The sequence below is a fragment of the Myripristis murdjan genome, chromosome 6, assembly GCF_902150065.1.
Source record: "Myripristis murdjan chromosome 6, fMyrMur1.1, whole genome shotgun sequence".
Classification (NCBI taxonomy): Eukaryota; Metazoa; Chordata; class Actinopteri; order Holocentriformes; family Holocentridae; genus Myripristis; species Myripristis murdjan.
In genome coordinates this window covers 7,546,374-7,572,800 of record NC_043985.1, presented here as the reverse complement: position 1 = coordinate 7,572,800, position 26,427 = coordinate 7,546,374, and the positions used below count along the sequence as shown (strand labels likewise).

General features: G+C 41.0%; 1 protein-coding gene across 3 annotated transcripts in view; it reads right to left on the bottom strand.

The window, feature by feature from the left end:
• Positions 1-26,427, bottom strand: part of zc3h18 (zinc finger CCCH-type containing 18) — a 41,046-nt gene that overhangs the window by 8,109 nt on the left and 6,510 nt on the right. For all 3 annotated transcript variants that reach the window (XM_030053756.1, XM_030053755.1, XM_030053757.1), the window contains exons 5-16: positions 25,800-25,895; positions 25,227-25,369; positions 24,570-24,599; positions 23,685-23,799; positions 23,226-23,497; positions 15,567-15,749; positions 14,465-14,596; positions 13,143-13,235; positions 12,621-12,932; positions 5,098-5,214; positions 1,929-2,134; positions 1,319-1,533 (exon numbers count right to left, since the gene is read on the bottom strand). In XM_030053756.1, the coding sequence (XP_029909616.1) occupies positions 1,319-1,533; positions 1,929-2,134; positions 5,098-5,214; positions 12,621-12,932; positions 13,143-13,235; positions 14,465-14,596; positions 15,567-15,749; positions 23,226-23,497; positions 23,685-23,799; positions 24,570-24,599; positions 25,227-25,369; positions 25,800-25,895 (1,914 nt within the window). The remainder of the gene's footprint in view (positions 1-1,318; positions 1,534-1,928; positions 2,135-5,097; positions 5,215-12,620; positions 12,933-13,142; positions 13,236-14,464; positions 14,597-15,566; positions 15,750-23,225; positions 23,498-23,684; positions 23,800-24,569; positions 24,600-25,226; positions 25,370-25,799; positions 25,896-26,427) is intronic.

Here is a 26,427-nt window from a genome sequence, read left to right as displayed (position 1 = left end):
CAGAAACCGATGCATATATCTGACTAAGCATTAATTCTTTGAACAGTCCATGTATGTACCTCAAAGCTCTGAAATCAAGAAGCTGGGGCAAATACAAAGTTGTTTTCTGAAGGCCCAAACATGGTCAACCACGAAACCCGAGTAATTTTTTTTTTTTTTTTTCCATTTTTGAGGTGCTGGCATGCCTACCAGTTATGATGTATGACAGGTGTTTTTGTATATTCTGAAAAAGTATATGGAGGTGTATTATCGTACCAAATTTCAGTTTCCTATGTGGCATAGTTCTTGAGATACTGACACCTGAAAATGGAGGAAAAATAAGGACGCGCCAAAATCGACACATACCCCCCTCACTAAATTGGCCGTATCTCAAAAAGTATCCATCCAAGCAAACTAAAATTTTACAGTGTGCCTATTGGATAAATAAGGAACAACTGGTGAATTTTTCTGAATTTTTTGAGACCCAAGTGCTTGGGATGTCCTGAAAATTTGGTGAAATGACATGGAATGACCCTTTTGTTAATAGCAATGCTATTGGGTTGCCTAAATAGAAACAGCATGCCTCGTAGCTTTTCAAAACATATGGCTATTGACAGTCTGAAATGTAAAACTGACAATGAAAACCGTCAGGTGTCACCCCGCCTGGAGTGGCAAATCCTTTTTTATTTTAGCACCTTCCTCAAATGCAAACTGATGGGTTTCATTTGGAATGAGTGTGATGTGGTAGTTTAAGAATTTTCTTATTAGTTCAAGGATAAGAAGAGTTCGATTCCATCTTACAATCAGAGCTGGATTACCCTGTGAGGTCATGCACAGACCAGGAGAGAGCTACAGCACAGTGTGTGTGTGTGTGTGTGTGTGTGTGCGCGTGCGTGCGTTTGTGACGGAGGAAGGGAGATGCTGTTAGAGAGAGATGGAGTATGTTACTGGTTAGAGTTATTCCCACTTGCTATGTGCACTTGCAGTTCCTTTTTATTCTGTTTCTGCACTTTATGATGTGCTTAGGTCAGATATGTGACCAAAAAAACAAACAAAACATTTTTGTTTCTATTTTTCTACTTCTTTTATACGTTCTTTTCTACATCCATTTGGGTTTCTTCAAAAAGTGTTCATTTTTCTCATTTGTGAAATCTGTTTTCATGATTTAAATTCTTGTGTTCCTAATTAGTGCCTTCTAGTGTTGCAATAGCTTCACTCTTCCTATATTTCTATGTTTTCTCTGCTGTATATGACTATTATTTGTTGCTGTGAAGTTTCACTGCAAACAGTCTTGACTTGTTGGGTAGCAAAGAGGAGATCGTGGTGCAGCATGAGTTACCTTATTGAGGAGGGTGAGTTTGATGTCTTTGTGGGAACCTGAACCCCCATAGCCTCCTGGAGGGCCCATGGTGTTGGGTGGGGGGTGCAAGGGGTGGCCTCCTCTGCTACCAGGCCCTGATCTGGGCATGGGGTTGCCACCTCTGGGTGGAACACCAGACGGGTCGATCTTCCTACGATCCTCCCTGAAGGGTTCCTCTTTCTTTGGTGGCCTCTCTGTGATGAGGAGTATAGGTAGTAATGAACCACAACTATCCAAACACTTCAGTTCAATCAGTTTTACATTAAAAAAAAAAAAGAACAAAAAACAAAACTAGGAAATGAAGAGTTTTAAATCTAAATCTTGGACAAAGAGAGAAGACATTTCAGAATACTGCCTTCAGTTGTAAACTTGTTATCTTGTTATCTTTAGCATTTGATCGACTTATATTCCATCATGGCTTGGCACAAGTGTGTGTGTGTGTGTGTGTGTGTGTGTGTGTGTGTGTGTGTGTGTGTGTGTGTGTGTGTTTAGGCATTCATACACACATTAACCTTAATTCAAAAAATTTGTGGTCTCTTTCCCCCTCCCTCGCCCTCTCGCTCCACATGAACCATGAAAACACACTGACCCCTGGCCTTGTCCCTGCTGTGTGGTGGCCGATCCCGGACCGGGCCTCGCTCCTTGCGCGGATGGCTGGGGGTGGGCGAGCGGGAGCTGGCAGAGGACACCGGGCTAGCCAGGTCAGCGTACATATCGTCTGAATCTGCGCTGCGTACCGAGCTGCTGCTGGATGATGCCGATGAAATCGATGATACGCTGCTCACGCTCAGAGACCTGAGGCGAGGGAGAATAAGGCAGTGATGAATAAGACAAATATTTTAGCTTTAAGTTTTAGTGTACAGAAACAGTTAAATCCACATATCACTTTGCTGAGTGAAAAAGACAATATTGTTCATACTGACTAAACTAAACTAGATGTGTGGAAATGTCTCAATTCTAAGATTCTGATGATTGATGCAGTGACAGAATATAATTGCACGTCACCACCCATCTGTTAAGAGTTCACTCATGCTTCCCACAGTTAACGCCCACAACCGTCTGATACACATCTTCCAATCACAAACCCCCCAAAAACCTAGCGCAGTGTGAAGCCAACCTCCAGGGAATCTATTAGTGCATCTGAGAGCCAAGAGTGTTGGTGGCCAGTGGAGGACAGATACGCATCACAGTTGCCAACTCATGGTAAAACAAGAGCCTTGTCTCTGAAGCCTGTGTCAGGGGGAGGAATCACTTGGAGGATGTGTATTTTTCAGTTGGAGTTTCTCTGGAGATGCCGGTCTTGGCAGAGCTAAGGGTGACTCTGCAAACCTGACTGATGGTACCGCGAGTACTCCATGTCTATAGTAAAAATAATCACTGTTAGGGGAGACTGGGGTAAGTTGAGCCAAAGGGTAAGTTGAGCCACCCCCTGTTGCTAGGAAATGGTAAAAAACATTGATCATTTGACCAAATATTTAAGAGGAAGGCATCATTTCATGGAGTCTGTGAAGGTAAGAACCACATGGGTAAAGTGGTTAGACATTTATTTCCAAAAAAACATTTTTTACTCTTGAAAGTGAATTCAGTCTATCATCTGTTTCATGAGAATTGTGTTAAGACCAAAACAGATCATTTTAAATTTGTTTTATACATCAGTTGTGGTATCTATGAGCGACAACATGAGGTCATAAACCTAGCATAAAAGTGCACCATTTTAGCTGTGGGGACTAAAAAAGTCAAAATGGTAGCTCTGGGGTAAGTTGAGAAGAAGTGTAGAGGCAGAAATGTCAGAGAGTGGGCTCAACTGGGGAGAGCTTGAGCGAAAAGCCACGAACAGAGTGGAATGGAGGATATTTGTCAGTGGCCTATGCACCCAAGAAGAGCAAAGGGCTTAAGTCAAGTAAGTCAAGTTGAGCCAGAGCCCCATACACTTAATAAGTGTATTTTGGCTGTAGCCTAAGGGCCCTATCTTGCGCCAGACTCCCTAAACCCGTTATTTGCGGATTTAGGGTTGCGCAAGAGGCGGTCCCCCGTAAAAGTTGCTATCTTGTGCACCGCCCGCTATCCGCAAAACACCTGCGCTACCCGCTATATTATGCATAGGTGTGTTTTGGGCATTACGCCAGTTAAACCAATCAGTGTGCCAGGTGCCATTGCCTTTAAGGGCAGGCTGCGCTATCCTAAATCCTAAATCCTAAACCCGCGATGGAGAGAGGGAGGTAGATTTTCTCAGGGCTTCTACTGAGGCTAAAGCAAGTTGCCTTTATATACAGTACAGGCCAAAAGTTTGGACACACCTTCTCATTCAATGCGTTTTCTTTATTTTCATGACTATTTACATTGTAGATTCTCAGTGAAGGCATCAAAACTATGAATGAACACGTGGAGTTATGTACTTAACAAAAAAGGTGAAATAACTGAAAACATGTTTTATATTCTAGTTTCTTCAAATTAGCCACCCTTTGCTCTGATTACTGCTCTTGCACACTCTTGGCATTAGTGTATATTAGTGTATATACATATTATATATTATATTATAGGCGAGTTAATTCGGGAGGTGGAGCCACATGTGTCCAAGTGGACGTGTCACAAGGTTGTACTGATTGAGTAAAATCCCCGGGTCACACCACACACACACACACAAGAGGCAGAGGTGGAACTATGTGTAAACTAATTTATTGACAAGGTAGATTGGGCAAATAAAATATTAAAAATAAAAATATGGCACAGCTGCTGGCTTATGATAAAACAATAAAACGTGCTGGCGTAAGTGTCCAATTAAAACAGTCTTTCCTCTAAACAGTCTATATGAGTAATATACTCAGTCCATTCCGGCGGCGTCCCGGTATCAGTCCGACCGTGTGCGTGGCGAGGCTCCGTCGGGGCGTGCACTGAAGCCGCCTGGACGCGCTCTCCTAACAGCCCAAACTTTAGGGATAGCGGATAGCAGGTGGTCAGGACCACCCGCTATCCGCTTTCCCTAAAGTGTGTGCGCAAGATAGCAATTTTAGGGATAGCGCATGAAGGTAGGGGTAGGGTAGGGATACGGCTCAACTTACCCCGCTCCTTGGCTCAACTTACCCCATACACGGGGTAAGTTCAGCCACAAGACCACTTTTTTTGGACATGCTATATTATAGAAACAGTTATGTTTACACTCATTCTGTTTGTTTGAAGAGATGCACAACATCCTGAAATATATGCAGATATATTAGTTAGTGACAAAACTATGATTGCCTTGATGTAGTGATCCTAAATATGAAAAATGGCTCATCTTACCCCAGTCTCCCTACTACAGTGCAGCAATCAAACTAATAATGGCCGAACAAACTGATACAAAATTAAATAAGTAAAAAAGAAACCGTAAGAGCCATAAGAGATGGTTCTCGTCAGGGCTATAATTTCCATCATAAAATCTAAAAAGCTTTATTTAACCTTATCAACTTTTAAAAGTTCAAATAATACAATTTAAGATATCTTTGGACTTTCAGAACCTTCCAGACACCTTGTAAAGCTAGTGCTAGGAAAACAAACAGATGAGGATGTTTTTGTTAAGTCAACATAACACTGTGTGACGGCATGGATCAAAAAGTATTTTATGAAACGCTCTGGTTAGTGTTGCTGCCGAGAATGAGGGAGAACTTATTTCCTGCACAAGTTCCTTGATGATTGCCTCGATGTTATGAATGACGAAAATCTGTATGTGCATAGGGGTTGTGCATGTGTGCGACAATGCGTGTGGGTGTGCGCATGCATACCTGGATTTTCTTGATCCAGAGCGCGAGCGTGACAGGGAGTTGGACGATGATCTGGATCTGGAGCTGGAGCCAGTGTAACTGCTGCCACTTCCACTGCCACTGCCACTCACAGTCCGCCTAGGAGAGACAGAAACAGGCACAAGGACGGTTGAAGGAATTATGGGCATACCTCTTAGGCACTAAGAACAGGCGTTAATTCTGAATCTGAACAGGCATTAATCATAATTACCACTGTTACCACTGTTATTCACTTCACACACTTGAATTCAAACCAGTTGGAAAAGTGGCGGCAGCGGTGGGCATTTACAAAAACAGATAGTGGGTGATTGGATTAATCAAATGTCAATTATTAGCTAACTGTCCAATCAATCAAAGTCAGACAGCACAACAATGGTGCAAAACAAACCATGGCAACCATGATAGCAAATCACGAAAGCAAGTTAAGTCAGAGTCAGGACTGAGAACACAACACACAATCTTTCTCAAAATCAAAACTACACTGTTTTATAACTGCAATGACTATGTATAGGAATAAGCCCATCCTGGAGGAAGCTGAGACTTCATCAGCATCCAGATAAATAATTCCCCTTTTCCAGGTAAAGCACCTCCTGACCAAATGGATACAGATAACACTTTCCAATTTCCAGCGAGACTGTCCTACATCAGTAAACAAACTTGCATTTCAGTTTATTAAGGTAAATAATTATGCTTATATTGCTGCAACAAAGTCAACATTCCAGTTTAAGCCACTTTCATGTCTGATCAACAAGACAGTTTCACTTGGTTATTATGCCAACTCCTACAAGGAATTACCCTGGTGGAGGAGTAATTACGTAATTATTCCTCCACACAGTAATTAAAATAAGTAGTTGCTAATAGCCAATAATAATAAACCCTCTTTGCTCATAGAGAGCTGAGCGAGTCCCAACAAATGCTACTTTATTTTATTCATATATTATATTAACCAGAGTCGGTTCGAGGTTACAGGCATGCTTTCATCACTTGGATATTTTAGTTTTGATGGTATTTTCTTAACATCTTGGCAAACTGTCAAGGCAAACCTGTGCTACTGGATGTGAAATTTCACATATTGTGTTCCTGTTCACATCAGAGCTTGTTCGACATGTTTATTACGATGATATGTCATGAGAGCTGGGACTTCTCTCACACTGCTTGTTGGGACAAACCACAGATGACTATTATTAACTAATTGTCCTGTTACCCTTCCGGGCAGGAGTCAGATTTTAGTGTCTGACTGTCACACTGAGGTCATGGCAGGTTAACAGTTTTTAATGCTAGACCTTGTTAGCTATTTCGATCTGCTATATCCAACTGCATTGTATTTTATATTTATGTGCATCATCCTTTCTTCCTTCATGTGAACCCATGATTATCGTTGGGTTTTTTCTAGCTCAGTATGAGGGTTCAACTCAGGATGTGCCTTGTTTGTTGTAAACTTCTGGGGCCTGTAAAACCCTTTACACTGTGAACAGTCATTTTGGGCTCTAAATAACCGTGAGCTTCAAACGGTGTGTTGCCACACATTCATAATTGAGTGTTAATGTGACAAGCTGATTCTAGCCTAATAACTTTTCCTACAAACAGGGTTCCATCAGATTCTCTGTTTCTAAATTCCAGAATTTTCCAGACCTACATTTCCACGTGTCTCGGTGGATTTTTTTCCATCTCTGTTTAACATCTCACTTCAAGTTTGGAAACACGTTCATGTACACGTACATATACTTATTTCTGGAAACTTTCCAGACTGTCCTTTTTCCATACATATGATCAAAATCAGGAGCCCTAGACCAACTGGTAAAACCTGTGTTGAATGGCGTCACCGGCTTCCGACTGTGCTAAAGATTCAAATTAGGCATCACTTTGTGTCACACATGGTACTGTTAGATTCAGCAGAAGACACTGAACGTTTTGTACAATGTGTCTATGTTTGGTTTGAATTTGGGCCACTTTTTTGTTCATTTTCCAACATAGAGTCAGGTCCATAAGTATTTGGACAACGACACAATATTAATAATTTTTCCCTTGTACACCACCACAGTCGATTTGAAATGGAGTAATCAAGACGTGACTGAAGTGCAGGCTTTCAGCTTTAATTTAAGGGGCCGAATAAAAATATGGCATTAACCTTTTTTTTACAGCCAGTTTTATACATTGTCACCCCATTTTCAGAGGCTCAAAAGTAATTGGACACTTGACTTAAAAGCAGTTTCATAGCCAGGTGTGGCATTTTCCCTTGTTATTCCATGACAAATTAAGAAAATAAAAGATTGGAAATTATTTCCAATTGTTTGCACTTGTATTTGGTAGCTGTTTAGCAGAACCCTCAACATGCAATCCAAAGAGGTGTCCAAGCAGGTGAAGGAGGCCATCATTAGGCTCAAAAGGCAAACAAAATCTATCAGACAGAGAGCAACAACTTTAGGAGGAGCCAAATCAATGGTTTGGTATATCCTGAAAAAGGAGGAATTCACTGGTGAGTTCAGCAACACCAAAAGGCCTGGAAGACCACAGAAGACATTTAAAGAATTCTTTCCCTGGTGAAGAAAAACCCATTGACAATGTCTAGGGAAGTCAAAAAAAAAAAAAAAAACCCTTGAGGAGGGAGGCATATCATTGTCCAAATCTACAGTCAAGAGATGTTTGCGAGAAAATAAATACAGAGTTTCTACAGCAAGGTGCAAACCACTGGTGTCACTCAAGGACAGGAAGGCCAGATTCAACTTTACCAAAAAAAAAATCTAAAAAGCCTGCCTGATTGTGGAACAAGGTTCTCTGGACAGATGAAACGAAGATGAACTTGTACCAGATTGATGGGAAGAGCAAAGTGTGGAGAATGAAAGGAACAGCTCAGGAGCCAAAGCAGAGCACATCATGTGTCCAGCATGGTGGAGGCAGTGTTATGGCATGGGCATGTATGGCTGCCAGTGGAGCTGGGCCACTTGTGTTTATTGATGATGTGACTGCTGATGGCAGTAGCAGGATGAATTCTGATGTTTACAGGACTATACTATCTGCTCAGATTCAGACAAATGCCACAAAACTGATAAGACGGCACTTCACAGTGCAGATAGACAATGACCCAAAATGTACTGCGAAAGCAACCCAAGAGTTAGTGAGAGCAAAGTGGAAGTGAAATATTCTTCAATGACCAAGTCAGTCCGCAGACCTCAACCCAGTTGAGCTGCTTTTCACCTGCTGAAGACCAAACTGAGGACCAAACTGAAGCAGCAGCTGAAGGAGCTGCAGTAAAGGCTTGGCAGAGCGTCTCAAGGGAGGAAACTCAGAATTTGGTGATGTTGACCATGGGCTCCAGACTTCAGAAAGTCATAGACTGCAAAGGAGTTTCCTCCATATATTGAATATAATCCTTATAATTAGAGTTATGTATATTATATATAGTTTGCCCAATGCCTTTTGAGCCTCTGAAAATGGGGTGACAATGTATAAAACTGGCTGTAATTCCTAAACGGTTAATGCCATATTTTTGTTCAACCCCTTAGATTAAAGCTGAAATTCTACATTTCAATCATGTCTTAATTACTCCGTTTCATATCCGCTGTGGTGGTGTACAATGGTAAAATTATGAATATTGTGTCACTGTCCAAATACTTATGGACCTGACTGTATGTGTGCTGCAATTTTTTGGAAATAGTGCAAAATCCGTATGTTAGATCAGCTTTGGGGGAAAAAAAGGGTAAAAATTTGGGTTGTGCTGTATGTGGGAAGAGTGGCAAACTGAAAAAATGTCTGGAAAAATATGCAGCTATAAAAAATCATGTGTATGGAAAAAAAGACAAAAAAAAAGCAACTGCATTTAACCTTTGCTTTAATGTTCATCAATTTCGCTCTAAATGAAGTTAACATGTCCAATAGACCTCCTGCCACCAATGACACAGTAAGTCATGACACAGCAAGTCAGTAACATTGCAGTTGTGCCTTAGAAGCTGTCCAGTTTGTCAACATCAACTGGGATACGGGTCTATAACTTGTCAATTAAAGGGAAATAAGTTTATGGACAGAATAATAAACTGTGGTGGATGCCGGAACTGGTTTTCCAAGAATTTCCATGGAATGGCCCATGCTTCCTACAAAAATACACCTGTTGACCCTTACAGCCTCGCTGTCTTCCCCTGCCCTTTAACTGTTCCTCCTCTCTTGCTGACCACACACACACACACATCAAAACACAAACATATACAAAACTCACTAAAGTGTACTTTCCTTCAGCTATCCACCCACTGCTTCACCCACACACACTCTATGGTCTTCCCCCAGCTGAAGGTAATAGCAGCACTATCAACTGATACCATGCATGAAATGCACACACCTACGTAGACACCAACACACATGCATGTGGGCGCTCTCAGAAACACACTTCTGCTTGATGCAATCTCCCTGTTAAACAGAGCCTCTTTGTCAACTCTGGGCATACCTGTTGCGCGAGCTCAATAAACAAACAGGTGAGCCAACATTCAGCCGCCTACATGAACACACCTGTGACAAGCATCCTGATGTACTGCCAATTTCCAGTGTTCTTATACTCTGCCATTTTAAGGACTGTTTAGCCCACTTTGACCAGATAGTGAACGCTATATATCAAGAACATGATAAAATATGCATGCATCATAAAATATCAAGCGCTGTCTAGTGTCTAGTCATGCTTGCACATTGATCAAGAATATGCAACAAAATCACCAAGGAGCTGCGTCATCCTTACAATGAAATGGTTCATAAAATAAAATTTGCAATCCAAATAAACATAACATTTTGAAAATTTTACTTTGTTTCCTACACGTGTTATACTTGGGCAGACCACCCAGGTACTGTATATTAACAGCGGCATCGCCCCCTTCACATCACCCCAATCCCCTTCTTGGTCAGTTACCATGTAACCAGCACTTTGGTTTGCCCTGTCACACGCAGTCTTAATCATCTTAGTAATAGAGCTGGGCATCAAGATCCAAGATGCAACACAACACTGAGGAGAGTCCACAGAGCAGACACACTGAGTGAGAGACAGAAAGAGGCAGCGCAGGGCAAGCTGATGGGTAGACAGCCAGAGACCCGAAAAGTGTGTGTGCACGCATGTGCGTGTGTGTATGGGAAAGAGGACTGAAGAAAAGCAAGGTGAGAAACAGTAAAAACACTAAAATAAGGTGGGGAATTAACTAGAATTAAAGGGGTGAAATAAGAAATACTAGAAATATGCTAATGTATTCTTTTACATAATTTCAATCCACAATTATAATTTCTCCTCCTAAAAAGTTGTGGAACTTTTTTATTTATTTATTTATTTTAAACCAAAGGGATTAAAAATATTTATAGTAAAAAGACCTGTTGGTTGTAAGGTAATGGATGGGTGCGCAAAGAGACTGAACAGGTGAGGAAATTTCCTCACCTGTATGACTCATCACAAATTCATGACATAAAGGACATTAAAACTCCTGAGGAGAAATGGCAGCAGCACTTTTCTCCTCCTCCGCTGCTGTAAAAACCTATTTTAATTTCCTGTTCCTCTGCCAAATCAAATAACTCACAGTAAGCAACAGCCAACTCTCTTAAATGGAGAAGCGTAGAGATGACAGCTTGTGTCACAGATGGCTTCCAATACTTTGTTTAAGCATAAATGCTTCAGGGTCTGGCATTTTTCATGAGATGCCTGTTGACACATCTTACACACATAAAACAGCCTCAAAGAATGCAGTTGTAACCTTTTCAAAGGCACGGACAGACAGCACAAGCAAATTCCACAGTTTAGCTGTGACAGCATGAAAAACTTCATGACCAGGATAGCTCATCATGAATCTGAAGCCTCCTTTCCGATACTTTCCCAGGGAGCCTGAGCAGTGTGATTCCATAGAGGCCGACACATTTTGACACAAGTTGAAGCACAACTGGTCCTGTTTTTAGAAATTTGGGACCACCATCTCTTTTTGCTAATTTTGTGGTAGTGTTCCTAAAAATCCCAAACCAACAGAATGGTAAGCTACTGCAGGCATAGCTAATAGTTGTACGATTTTACTATTATAGCTCACATCCAAAATAAAGAATAAGTGTAGCAATTTAAAGCTTATTTTTGCTTGATACACTGTACAATTCAAATCCATGCATCATAGTTATATGGCGCACACCTTAGACAACTGAGCTGTCAGGATTGTTTGTTGTGTATGAGTTGATTTTTCACATAAAAGAGATTGAGACTATGTGATGTGATTTATTTGAATAGGAAATTTTGTTGAAATGTTATACTCTATACAGGTTGACTGCTTTCTACTTGGATGATCAATCAACCAATCAGACTTTATTTATATAGCACTTATCATACAAATTACATGCAACACAAAGTGGAAAGTGGCTCACGCAATAAAACAATACCACATCCACTCCAAAAAAAAAAAAAAAAAAGGCAATGACAAAGACAATACAAACAGGAGCTGAGGAAACAGTGAGGCAGCAGCCAAGAATTTTAAGCATTCTTTGATGATGTTTTTATGATGTCTTAATGATGCACTTTAGATAAACACAGGCGATTTGTATAGGCTTCCTCTTATTATGTAGGACAAAGAAGCCTCAACTGTTTTTTGCCACAACACAAAGGGCACTTTCTCGTTGTTGTCCTAATCTGTCAGCTGATAATGTGCTGAGAAAAACACCTCTTCCTCTTTGGGATGGGAATTTTGAGTAATTTAGTAGTTGAGTACTCAAATGAGGACGAGAACTAAAACCCGTGCTTGTTTTTCTATCTTTTGTGTGCCGAATACTGAGGTAGCAGCCACCTGCCGCCATGTTGCATCTCATCAACGAGAAAAGGTCGGCTTAGCTTACCTCAAGAAGGCCACAGCGCCACCCTGTGGATTCGGCTGGAACAGCGAGATTCAAGCGAGAGATTTCATCACTTTGTGGATTTCATGTATTTTACTAGTTGAAAAGACGATGCTTAACTAGTACTCATTCCCATCCCTATTTCTTCCTTGCAACTGGTCAGCTCACAAAAAGTGGTCCATGTGAGCCAAAATGGCAATAGCTTCTGGACTTTTGAAAGCATTTTGCCAGTTGCTACTTCTCCCAAAGTAACTGCAGTCCAGCTGCCTTACGGCCTCTCCATGTTAAAAAGCAGGGTAGTCTAAACACGACCTAACCAAGTCCTAATCTTCACATTTGTAGAAATCATCAGGTTCAGGCTCGTAATAATCTACCAGCAATAATCCTATGTCTCTTTCCAAAACAAACTGCACTTTTGTGTGAAGTACTGTTTGTTTTCCCCACTTAAAATGCCATAGCTTTCTGCCGCAAAGTGCATGTTGCCACATGCTCCCTTTCTCCCTCCCTGATATCAAAAAATATGGCAGAAGACTTCTCATGGTGTTCAGATTTGCTCATGGTAGTTCATTATTACACTACTGGTAGCAATTAACCAATTAAAACAAAAATGAAACAAACAAACAAAAAACACAAACAGGCACACAAAGCTTCAAGGAAGCATTTCGAGGAAGGACACGTACCTCCGAGGAGGGTGCTGCTGCCTTTCTTTCCGTCTTCCTTCCCTCAAGTTGGGAGGCTTTCCAGGTTCCCGTGGTACCAGGGGTTTTCCCCCTCCTCCTCCGCCACCTCCGCTTCCTCCTCCCCCTGCCCCACTACCTGCCCCACCACCCCCACCTCCACCCTCCCGGTTATTGGCAGGAGGCTTGCCACCCTCCGGGGTAGGTTTGGGGGGCCTGCCCTGCAGTCCACTGGGCGGCGGGGGGCTGGGAGCCTTCTTCATGGGAGGCTTTTCTCTACGAGGAGGGGGCATGGCACCGGGCTTCAGTGGCATGCTTAGGGAGGAGGAGAAGCATTTCTTGTTTTATCAGGTATGCAGACAATGACAGGCCAACATCAACAACTAGCATGCCAACAGAGGCCACGCTGCACTCTAGCTAATGTACTGATTGTTCTAAGTATACCAGGACATGTATGAATGGAAAACAGACACCTATAAGTATGGTGGACAATAGATGAACATGTGGATAAAGTGTTTGTTTTACCCTTTAGTTAGTGTAGGAGGCAGGTCTGGCTTGTTCTTAACATTTCTTGGTGCTGCCGGACTTGGTGATGGAGATGTGGAGAATGATCGAGATCTACAGACATAAGAGGGAGAAGAAGAGAAATGGATTAATTTAAAAGCAAGTTTGGTAGAATTTACCTTAAAGACAAGCTCAGCTCCAGATAACACAAACATAGCTTTGTATAGCGGTTTTATGATTCCTCATTCCACAATGAAAGGAAGTTGTGCTCGAGCACGTTTAAAGTCAAGACATTTTAAGTAAAGTTTCCTGTTTCCAGTTCCCTACAACTTTCACATAAAAAAGTCCTGGAATAAATGTCTCAAAAATAATGTATGATGGGCACTTGCATGGCATCTTTGATGGTAAGCTTGAAAGTAACTTGAAGTTTGCAGAAGGCAAGAGAAAAGCATAAAAAAACTGGTCAAAACTTAGACAAATTTCATCTGGGATAGGTGAACTTGGGATCCAATGTCAATCCCCAAGTTCCTAATTAGTATTTACCCACAAAAGAAGACTGTATTTACAAAAGCCTTTAGGGAGAGAAAGCCAAACTATAGGCATTGGCTGCTGAGACACAAAAGAGTGCAGTGCTGAGCACTTGCTAAACAGAGAAGAATCTGTGGCGGCCAATGTGGCTAAATGCTACAAAATGATCATTACATTTGTTTTCAAATATTTACCAGTAACTGGACTGACACTGTGATTGTTACGCATCCCAGTATTTATAATGTAAACAAAATTATAAGCTGACATGTCCATGGATGCAAAAATATGACAAGATTTCAAGACGGAAAAAGGCATTTTTCCTCAAATAGGTGCAAATTCCATTCATCTAAACAATTAGAAATGTGTCTCTCCATACCACAATCATTTTTATCAATACACAGTTAAAAAAAAAAAACTACATTCAGAGAGCTGATTTTCTGGAAAAGCCCCACTGACGGCTGTTCATTTGACTCTGTTTAGCCCAGTACATTCTCTCTGATATTTACTGTCATTCATACGTAATGTAAAAGTAGCATGAGGTCAGAAGTTAATAAATAACCAGGGCAGGTGTGACAAACTGGTGCCATGGCGGGTCAAGAGGCTGCAGGTTTTCATTCCAAGCAAAAACTCCACCAGGTGATTTCACTGACTGGTCCATCCTCTCTGCTTGAAGGTGGGGCGATCAGTGAAATCACCTGGTGGAGTTTTTGCTGGGAATGAAAACCTGCAGCCTCTTGACCCTCCATGGCACCAGTTTCACACATGTGAACTAGGGGCTGTCTCAGGAGCAGCTGGAGACATGCATTCTTGTGTACCTGGAGCGACTGCCACTAAAGGAGCTCCGCTGGGAGGAGTGGCTGGAATACGAGGTGTATGAGGAGGAGCGGGAGCGTGAACGGGAGCGAGATGAGCCAGACCCCGTGTAAGACGAAGAGCGTGACGAAGACCTGAAAAAACACACATACTTGTAAACACACTCATGCACGTGCAGCTATTATCAACTTGTACAAACATCAGTAATGCACCCACCACTCCATGCACCTATATATAGCCTCTTAAAGGAACAAATGTGCTTACACAGGTACATGGTTGATTCTTCTAAACTGACACACATAGACAATTGGCTCCAATATGTGTAGCACTGTCAAGGCTACTAGATACTGTTTTTCACATGGAACTTTTTTACAGAACTGTTTTAAATTCAAGGGGAGATCCCAAAATTTCCAAAGATACCAAACCGGTGCTGCTGAATTCCAGTGAAATGAGTATAAAATGTTGCACAAGACATCTGGATAGTTCCTATTTGATGTAATTCTGCAGCCATAAAACTGACATCTTCAGTTTAAATATTTCACTTGATATAAGTGTGACGCTTTGATGAAGTGCTGCAATGAAAAACGAAAACAAAATATGGATGTGACATTGTTGTATAATAAACAGGGAAATGTATTTTTCCAAATTTGAAGCTACTTCAGTGAAAAACTTAATTTCAAAGAAGTTCCATTCAGTCGAAGACTTGCGATGTTGTTGAAAGCCATGTGAATAAAGGCTTTTTAATTCTATGGGTGTGCTTTGTACTTTTTGGCTGCTCCCTTTGGCCTTCCACTGAGTAACAGCGTTCTGATCAAAAATGCACCTCAGGAAATTACCCTGAACAAAACGAAACAAAATTTGCAGACTTGCCGACAAATTCTGTCCATCTTCTATGTGAGTGCATCATGGCTGATTCTACTTGGTCTGCACTCCAATGTCAGTGAATGCAGCGTCAAATTTTCACATTAATAGGACTTCCTTTTATCTAATGTCCAGGTATAGATGTAGTTTTGCCTTGTGAAGACTCTCACTCATGGTGGTGAAGTGGAAGTGGTGGTGGTGGGAGGGATCAAAACAATTCATTGTTCTCCAGAGTTCCCCTACCTGGAAGAGTTGGACAGAGAGACCGAGGAACCTGAGGGTCGATGTCGCCGGCGGCCTCGTGGAGGGGAGCCAACCCCAGGGCGTCTCCTGGGCGATTTGGACCGACGCCATGGGTCCTTCCACTCATCCGGTCGCCTCATGACTGGAACTACCTCCTTCTTAGGGGGCGGCTCCACTGGCCTACTGAGAGGGTGGAAGGAAGGAAGGATGAGGGGTTAGCAACAGGCAGACTGGAGACTGAGGGACAGAACAAGAAACAAACTGCGAATGCAAATTCCAGGATTTATTTTTCTGATTCTAATATTTTGTCATTTATGTATTCCCACATTGCACCATTTTCCATCCACTTCCTTATATCAGTGAGTTCTACTGCTCGTACTGTTGCATATTGTGTGTGCATGCTCGATTTACTATATATATTTTGATGTTTATATTCATTCTAGTGTTATCCTTGTCAGTTACATTATAATTAACAATTTGCTTAGAGCTGTGTAATATAATCCACAAATGTTATCACCATAAAAATGTAACATATCAGTCAATAATTATTGATATATGTATGTAAAACAATTATTCTGTCACATTTAAAGGCTACTTTTGGCGTCTGAGGGAAATCTGAGGAAACCTGAAACCTCGCTGTGATAATCTCCTTGAGTCAACCAAAATAATACACCATGCAGTTCATGTGTGCAGTGTGTGTCTCTTCACCCTGTTTTTACCATGAGTGATCCACCACATTTTATATAGGCCAAAGGTCATTTGCAGATATGAAAAAAAAAACATCTAAGTGTAAAACTTTATGTCTCTAGAACAGAAGGTTATAGAGACACAGGACAAAGACCAGCGTGTTCAGAGATACCAACAACCTCCAAGTGGACTTTGGCTCCAAGTCGCTGGGAGATGCCGTTCCAGAGATTTGGGCCAGCTGGCCACCCGTTCAAAGTGAATGGCACTTCTGTCACAGCCCTAAATCTGAGTGACAGCTGATGACTAGCAGTATCACATATGTTTACACATGCCTGCTGGAGCACTTTGTTGAAAAGAAGCCACAGGGTTGCGTGCAGTTGAGGCAGTTCAAAGAGGGCGTACTTCATGGTTAGCACTTTGACAGTGGAATCACTCTTTTAACAAAACAGTGACTCGTCATGTTCACTGCAGCTGTGACAAGGCTGTAAACCAAAACAATGCTATGCGAAAATGGCTGCTTTATGAGTCAGCGGGTAACAAAAGGCTGGAGAGTAATTGTAGATGAAGCTGAGCAGCAATACTATTGACTAACCCAAATGTGCACATGGAAACTCACTGTCATATGCCCACACTAACAATATAAATAAAAGCAAAAAAACAGATATGCCACAAAAAAAAACAAAAAAAAAAACCACATGAAAATGGAACTATGTAAATGTTTATTGCAAAGGACTTCTGGTCAGAGCCTGATGACATCACACACCTCTACAGTGTAGCTAGCCATACGTGGGAGCTACATCCACTATGAGCTGCTGGGGCAATTCTCAACTGGGGCTTTTACCGAGTGGGTCAACTTAATAAAATCTACAGCGAATGGGAGTTTCCAGAGTAGAGGGATCAATGTTCATTAATATTAAAAGACAGCAATATTTGAGGCTTGGGTATCAATTGTCTGTCTAAATATTTGCTGGAGGAAATGAACAAGGTGAGAGTGGATATTCCCACAGTGTAAGGAACTGGTGTCCTGTGTTACAGAAACTGCCACTTCAATGCCGGAGTCAGCCCCTACTCCATATCAGCTGCACTTTGACAACTGGGCATTCCAGCCGGTGCCAGGAGTATACTTTTGGTTTAGTGTTACACCAAGAAAATGCTGCAGAGTTGTTCAATGGCTTAATGTAAAATTTCACAAGGGATCAAAGTGAAACTAACACCATTATCAATCTGGGACAAGTACAAACACAAAGACTGAGAGACTGACGCAACAAACAATCAAATGAATGCACGCATGTGTGCACACAAACACACCAAGGAATGAAAAATCCCACAGGGGTGATGCAAGAACAAAAACTCAACCCCCTCACATTACAACTCCTGCAGCTAAAAATAGATCAACATGACGGCTATTTATAGCTCTGACACAAAAGAGGAAATTTTTACTTTGAGGAAGGAGTAAAGTAATGGAGGAAATAGGACACATTAACCCGGCACAGCCCATGCATTTCAACAAAAGGCAGTGGACTGTTTATCTAATGTGTTGGCTTGAGCAGGCTTCTAGAAAAGCACAGTCCAGTCTGGAGAAATGTGGCTCAGTTGTTCATACGAGCTGAAACTCAACAATTGGTGTCAAAGAAAAACAATGGTATGTGGACTGTGCACAATGAGAGAGAAACTTGAATGGGTGCTGTTCAACTAACAGCTGGCATTTAATAAACCAAACAAAGAATTTTTAAAGTGAATTTGAAGAAAATTAAAGAGCAATCTCACCCCACAAGTAAGCCTGGAAAGTAAGGAAAGGAAAAAACAACAACAACAACAACCTGTACCTACCAGTGCGATTAGACTCTCTCAAGGAATGACAACCAACGTTTGTGGAATGTGCAAGGTCCCGAGCTAAATGCAGCCACACTGATCAAATTTGATAAAGTTAGTTTACCTTTGTCTGTTAACCACAATAAAGGCTTACGTCATTCTAAAAATTACCAACAAATGATACTCAGTGAGGACTTTACGGAAACGTCAGCTCAAAATCAAGTTGTAAACAGAAATTTTGTTTGAAGATAAGAGCATCCTGGTTGTGCGTGAGGAATTACAGGTACCTTCTGGGTGATTACCTGAACTAACCCCTTCCTGACTAACACCACCATTATTTATTTTACTGCCTTCTGCACATACACATACGTGCACCCGCCACCCAAAAACACATGTGAGGCATCTAGTGGAGTCCAAAGACTTGACATGTTTTTCTAAACTGTGTCGTGCTTTCCAATGTGCAGTCATTTCGGGGCATGTTTGCATTTCCTTATTAACACTCACTGTCATGCCAGAAATCCCTGCAGAAACCTTCAAGAGGCATTGCGGGCCTGATTCAATAAAGACATCAATGATGAGGGGTGCCAACTTGATAAAGCTCATACAATGAGCCCTGTGACATTTAAAGTAGGTGCATGGTGATTGGTGCTGCCTGCCAGTATAGCCTCATGCCCTCTATTGCCACCATTTATGAGTCAGTACATCATTCTCTTGACATCTGAATTGACTACAGCTCACCTTGGATGATGGCACAAGGGACTGAAAATGAAATCCTGTGCATTTGTAAATGCCAGATTAGAGAACTTATTGCAGAATAAAATATATTAGCCATTGTGTGAGCTAAGTACAAATGCTTGTGCCTTAGTGTTGGCACTTCAAGGTGCAGGAATTTTCCTAGTGGTGTGGTCTCTGCCAGGCTGGTCTATGTTTTTTTTCCTTCTGTATTGGATGTGGGTAAATTGCCTCACGGTGTTCTGAGACATTACAAGGTTTTCTTTAGTTTTGCAAAATGCTGAGCTGAGTAGTACTCATATAGAATTCCCTTTACATTTTATTAGATGTAGGCTACCACTGAAGAAGACCACCGTCTATTTAAAAGTGGTGTTCTCAATTTGAAGGAGGTTGAATTGCATGTTCCTACTCCTTCATTATTTTGGTGTGGTTAATGTCAGCAAACATTTGGGCTGGATTTTGTTCCCTGTTGGCCCCTGCACTGTACCACAGAGGCATCACCTCATGTGCATTTGTACACCTGGGCACCTACAAACACCAGATAGATAAACCAAGCTCCAAGTTAAAGGGGAGGCACACCAACTGAACAACTCACACTTGACAGACACTCTCTGATTTGTCTTTCCTAACTCCCTCCACTGTACCTGTCTGATACCGGTCTAAAAATTTTAAATATTAAAAAAAAAAAAAAAAAAAAAAAAGGCAAGATAGCTCACGAAAAGAAACAGAGGAATTACATGTTGAGTTACAAAATTAGTTGTTTCAAGCTCAGGCAAACCTCACTCATGGCCCTGTATCACTTTTCCTTCTCACTCACTCACATTTTGCTCTAAGTATCAACAGTAATTTCCTCATTGCCTCTGACAGGAGACTCTACCCTTATGATTCACGTCACATGTGACGAAACACCACAGCAGAATGTAACAGATGTGAAGTGAAGATGACACAAATGCTATTACCATAGACGATGAATCCTTGGACTATGAATAACTAGTTAAATTCCACTATTTCAAAACCAGAAACCAGACATTCAAACAATACAGCAAACCCATGGCATGTCAATTATCACTTAACTATCACTTACTTCAGTCAGGGCGTGGATGCCAAATCATTTTCCAAATGTTACACAATTTCAAACAACATGCCTGAACTGCTTAAGCACAAAATTAAAAGGATTCAAGGATTCAAGACTGATTTCAGTCAAACTCAATGCATTATGTCAATTTTCAGTCTAATCCTTTAAGCCCTTTCTCAAGTGAATGACCCTTAGGAAAGACAAAAAAAAGTCATATTTTTGGTTAATGATCACTTGTAAGCAAACTTTAGGTAAATGGACAACTTAAACCTAAACTCAATTATCTCTGTTTTTCAAGACTGCATCAAATTTGGTAAAGAAATGTGAAGAAGTAGAAAGAGAGATAGATTAACAATTCTCATTGCCAAACAAAACTTCCTAATGGAATACAGAGCCTCTAATCAAGTCAGTAACATCAAGATCCTGTCATGAAACATCTCACACTACAAGATCATTTTGGCAGATTATTGCCTCAAATCAAGAACACCACCACCCAATTGACAAGATCGCTGAATCGGACCCAATATTTGCTTTATTATCCTGTAATGTGAGGACATTCTTCCTAATTTTCTTTTGCTAAAATTTTGCAAAAGTTCAAACTAGGTACAAGACATGACACAGCCAGCCAGCACAGTGCTGATAAACTGTGGAATGTGACAAAAAATGGCAAACCAGTGTACTAAATGCATGCAACATGTTCTCATTGGCCTGGTCGCAGCAGCCATCAGTGAGTGTCTGCTAGGTCTTGTTATGGTATACAGTAAACATAGCTGGTGTGTCGTGAGAGGGAGGGTGTTTATGAACAAGAGAGAACTATATTTGAAAAGGAGGGAGTTGTGTACACACAGAAACGTCAGCTTAATGAATCATGCAGCCCTCAACTTGTTTTTCAACTTCTTCAAAATGTCCATGTCTACACAAGTTTTGTTGTAAACTTCCTTTCACACCTACACAGAAAGTCCACAACATCACTGACATCATACATGTCACGGATAGTAACCTTTTTTTATCTCGGTAGAAATGATTGTTTTGCTGCCCTCTACCAACAATGAAACACTGCAGTGAATCAGCCTCGCATGAGGTTTCTGACAGGTTTCACACGGGCTGTTCAAAACACTCACTGGTAGCTCTTTTCTGGAAAAAAAAATCAGGCACAAAGAAAGTGTTTTTAAGTTGCTGAAAGCAGCAACGGGATTTTGTCTGGAGTAAACAGAAGGACTGGGAAGTCCAAGAAACGCAAAAATCATCTAAACAAAAATCCAAGGAAAAAGACATTGCATTTAAAAACAGGGTAGTGAAAAAGTCATCCTCAAATAAAAAAGTCAGATCATTGTCTGTACATTAAAAATTAATGTATAAATCCCCAATGAGATAGGATGACTACTTTAAAAACCATGTGGGACAGACCCGCTTTTGCTGTAATGTGAGAATGAAAAAAGGTATATTCACGTTAGTTTTGTAATTGACAGTGAATGTTTACTGGCTATGGCATGTACATGTGACACCTTAAAGCAAAATTAAACTTTGGTAGAGTGTTGGGTTGTGTAGTTACCTGAACATGATGAGTCCACATGGTGAAATCTCATCATTAGTTGCTCTGCGCTCCCCAGGGCTACTGATCCAAAATATTGTATTTCTATTGCTCCATTTACTTCCACAGCAAAACAGCTCCCAAAACACTTTTGGCTAATACACAAAAGCGATCAAATCAAATTATGTCAGTATAAAATGCAACAAGTCCTGTCGACCTGTGTGGACTAATCCATTGAATTACCACCTTTATGGAAATTCTGTTTATTTCTAGTTATTTTTCCTTTTGAAATGGAGAGTAGATTTAGCAGGGAGCATCTGCAGGAAAATCCCACACAGTAACCTTAAACCAAGAAGAAATTAACTGACAGTACTTTCACAAATAATGGTAATAACACAATAAATTGGCATTTTGTTTTTTATATTGGAATAATCCACTTTGTTCACACTCATTTATGTGCTAAAAGTGCTGTTTTGGAAGTGAAATGAGAGAAGCAGATATTGTGGAGTAGACGCCGAGTGGAGCACAGAGCAACTAATAAAAAGTAACTATGCAACTCTACCAAAGTTTAGTTTTGCTTTTTAACAAAGAGTGAAAATGCCACATCTTACCATCTTGGCTGTCACATAAAATTTGGCTTTTTCATTTGTATTTATCATTTTAGTGATCTTTCAAGTGCTCTCCACAAGTAACTACAATTTGTTGTAGGATATAAAACTTTGCTCTCATAGGCAGAAGTGACTGGCAGAACAAAGGAGGAAGCTATATCGTTTGGATATGGGAGCCTAATGGCTGTGTCATGAAAGGCCTAAGTTGTATTTGTGGGGAATTTCCTGATGAGGATAATAAATTTTACTAAACCCCATCAACAATCTTTGAATGTCTAGTTTATACTTTGTCTTCTTGCAGCGTTATCTACGCAAATTTAGGGGGATGAAAAGAGTGCAACGGGGGTTCACGGGGAATGAAATGTCAAACAGCCAGAATGATCATTGTCTAACTCAAGTCACAAAAAAAAACAACCAAAAAAAAGTTTAACAGTCACACATGCAAACACCAGCACAAAGAAATTTCCTCTTGGTGTTCTCCCTCCGTGAGGCTGGAGGCTCACAGTTTAAGGGAACTACACAGTCATCTAAACTTCTCAAAATGGCTCTGCATGATAACTTGAACCAGAATAATGTAACACTTGTTATCCACGGAGGGGAAGGGAATCCTGTGTGGCCTCAACACCAGGCTAAATACTGCTCCAAAGTTAGACTGAATTTTGGTGGGGGAAAATCTGGCATGGCCATTTTCAAAGTGGCCCCTTGACCTCTGACCTCCTGATACCTGAATGAAAATGGGTTCTATCGGCACCCACGTGTCTCCCATTTTTGCATGCAATACAAATGTGATATGGTTTTCCTAGGTATACTGACAATAAGGGAGTTTCTAACGAGTTTCCAGACTAAAGTGCTTGCCATCCAAAATGCATCCAGCTGAAAAATGCAATCTCCAAATGACAAAAGTTGACAACAATGTCAAAAGTTTTTTATGATAAACCACATGAGTTTTTCTATGGTGTTCCTCAAGCTGTGGTATTTTGAACTTATGAAACATAATTGAGCAAAATAATGGCCATCACATACTTCCATCATAACGTTCTAGCCCTTATACACTCCATATAAATAAATGTAAATGAAATGAATAAATAAATAAATAAATAAGCCCCTAACCCCTGTGTACAGATTTTACTGATTTTATTTCTGGTTTAGCAATCAAACATAAAGCCATGTACAGCTAGATCTCAGATCCTGTGTAAATGTGGGCTAAGACTTACTTGGGTGGCAAGTTGATGGGGGAGCGTGTTTTGAGTTTGTCGTCATCTTTTTTGTCTCTGGGTTCTCGAAGAGGACGCATCCTCGGCCTGTCTTTCTCATCCCGCTTCATCCGGTCCCTCTCCCACTCCTCTTTCCTGCGCATCCTCTCCTTCTCACGCTCCCTCTCTCTTTCCCTCTCCCTCTCTCGCTGCCGACGCTCCCTCTCACGGTGGTCCCGCTCCCGCTCCCGGTCTCGGTGGCGGTCTCGAGGGTCACGGTCTCGTTCACGCTCCTGTCAAAACACACACGAGTTCTCAGACAGTGAAACTTTATCCTTAGCAGCCTTACCTCTTTTTTTATTGTTAGTGAAGAACTGAATTTGATCACAAGACCCCTTGTCATTAAATTTTTACTTTTTTTTTTTTTTTTTTTACTTGACCAGTTATGGTGCAGCTCAAGCACTGACTGCGCATACTCACGCTGTAGTGGTATGGAAGAGGAGCTTCTGTGTACTGCACTCTGAAGTTTTCATACTGGCCACCTCTCCATAGCGCCTCCATTTCATAATCATAGTAAGGGTCAGCATATGGATCACTGCAAAGGGAAGCAGACATGCACAAGACAAGAGTGTGTCATTGGGAAAAAACCTCAAAGAAATGTCAAGATCTGCAAATGTCCAATTATGAAGAGCAAGCTGCTTCTAAGACTTATGCATTGTGATGACGAGGAGACACGCCCCCTAAGTAATCGGCAGAGGGACATGTATTGGCTCATAATACTGCCAATATGCTTTGTGATGGTGCTGGAATCATACACATTGTTCAACGTTACAAAGGGATCAACTCATTTTATTACTGACAACCACTTTTTAAAATGCAGTCGTAAAAAACTCTGGAAAAGGTAACCCATGTCTAACTGAAGGGAACTCAACCTTAAAAAGTCCCTGTGTTCAGACAATGTTTTGGCAAGATTATCATGTTTAAACAGGTTAAACTTGTCTTTTTCTTGCAATTGATCTGCTGCAGTGGATTCTGGGGAACCACTGCCTTTCCCTTTGTTGTGGGACTTTTCTATGTTGATGATTTCATTTTATTCTATGAAAACACACACACACACACACACACACACACACACACACACACACACACACACACACACACACACACACACACACACACACACACACACACACACACACACACACACACACACTAAAAAAACAATGTTTTGAGCCAGCGGTCATGTCATGTCATGTCATGTCATGTCATATTGTGTGTGCATCCTTTGAGAAAGAAAGATGAAAAAGAGAAGCGAGAGAAGGCTAGTAAGGTAGTGTAAAAAAACTAGAAGCTGCTGACACTCACCCATAGATGGGGTCTCTGAATTCCATTTCACTAAAAAAGGAAAATATGATGAAGGTAAATGCATGAGTATCAAAAAATGCAAAAACAAAACGAAACTCACACCCTGTTTGTTTCACAAGCTCCCTTACGACCTGGACATGTGTTCAGACAGTTTAGCAGTGGTGTAAGGCTTCTGCAGAGAGCATCAAACTTGAAAAGCATGAGCAGCCACATAGGAGAATCATGTGTGGAGAATTATCAGTTCATGTCTACATGGCCAGACACATTCTGTCTGTTTCATTAATGTGAACACAACACATATTTTGCTCATCATGTATGGATCTAAAACGTCTGCTACTACATGTATCTTGGTATTGTTTTGTTTGCACTTGTTTTCACAATGCAAACACTGCATTTGAATTCATTTCATTCATATTTTAATACTATGCATGTTGTTCATGTTATTTTACCCTCTGCATGCATGCTACACTGCATCGTCTCACACTTCTGACACTGCTGCTGAACATGTTCTAGTGTTGTGAGTTGTTATATTTAATACCATCCATGTGCGCCATTCTTATCTGTATTCTAGTTTTTCTTTCTTCTTTTGGCTCTGACAACAGCCCAGTATTAATCTGCATCTTGTTAAAATCCATGCTGCATGCGAGCTGCTCATACTCTCTGATGATGCGGTAGCTGCGCTCTCTGAAGAAGTCGTTCTCCTTGTCAAAGTCTCTTTCGTCCTCTCCAATGGTCACATTGAAGCGCTTCTCCTCAAAGTCCGGCTCCTGTTCCTTGCGGATGGTGGCCTTCTTCAGCACCTACAGGGGACAGAACCCAGTGAAAATGAAAATCTTGTTTAAAATGCCTGTTGTGATCATGTGCCAACTCGCTGGTATTTCTAACAAAGCACAACACATTTAATTTTAAGGACCTCACCAGTGATTTTCAATGTTTGGCTCATTTCTGATAGGGGGCAGGCATCTTCGTTCCAAGCCAATTTTAACATTTATGTTGATAAATATTTTTACACTGAGATCTTTCCTTGGTTTGCTCTTAAGAGCAATGGGAGGACTGTTTCCGGAAATTTCCTTCACAGTCCTCATATTTTCCATCCTTATGTAAAAAAACACCCAGACAAATCAAACCATGTCACTAAACCAAAGTTTTCAATTTCACTTTGAGACTGAGTGATGCAGGGACTTCCAGACTGTGACTCAGATGGAAGTAAGAGGCAGCACAAGTGTTTACCTCCTTGGCGTGCCTCAGGCCTCTCTCCCAGGCACTCTCCACGGGCGGCTCCACCGGAGGAGGAGGCGGAGGCAGCTCCTCAACTGCTGGCCCACCCTGAGACACACACGAGAAATTATATACCAATTGCTCCAAACTTTCTTAAATTCACACATGAATCTAAAAGTCCATCAATAAAATCTCTAAATTAGAACAGTGCTTACATTTAGATCAGCAAATGAAGCTATGAATCATCCATTTTTTTGCAGCGTAAATAAATAAATACATCCCTTCCTCTATCTTCAATATTATTATCTTTTATCATTATTTATGTAATTACATGAGGGTTAGCTCTCAACAATGATCAAGGCATATTTAGATCAAAACAATGAACGCATTTTCTGCACTTTTTCTTGTGCTTGTTTAATAACAGACTGATGCCAGGCACCCTGAATGTTAATTCAGTAGGATGTGGATCTTTACTGGTATCAGACAACCAACTGAATAAATGATCATATCTGAACAACACATCTTTTTCACAGCTGCCATTTTGATATGAAGTGGCAGGCGAACACAGGTGTTACTGATGACATTAATTAAGGTTCTGTTCCATTACAGTCTAAATACACGTTTAGATTCTGGCCTTTCC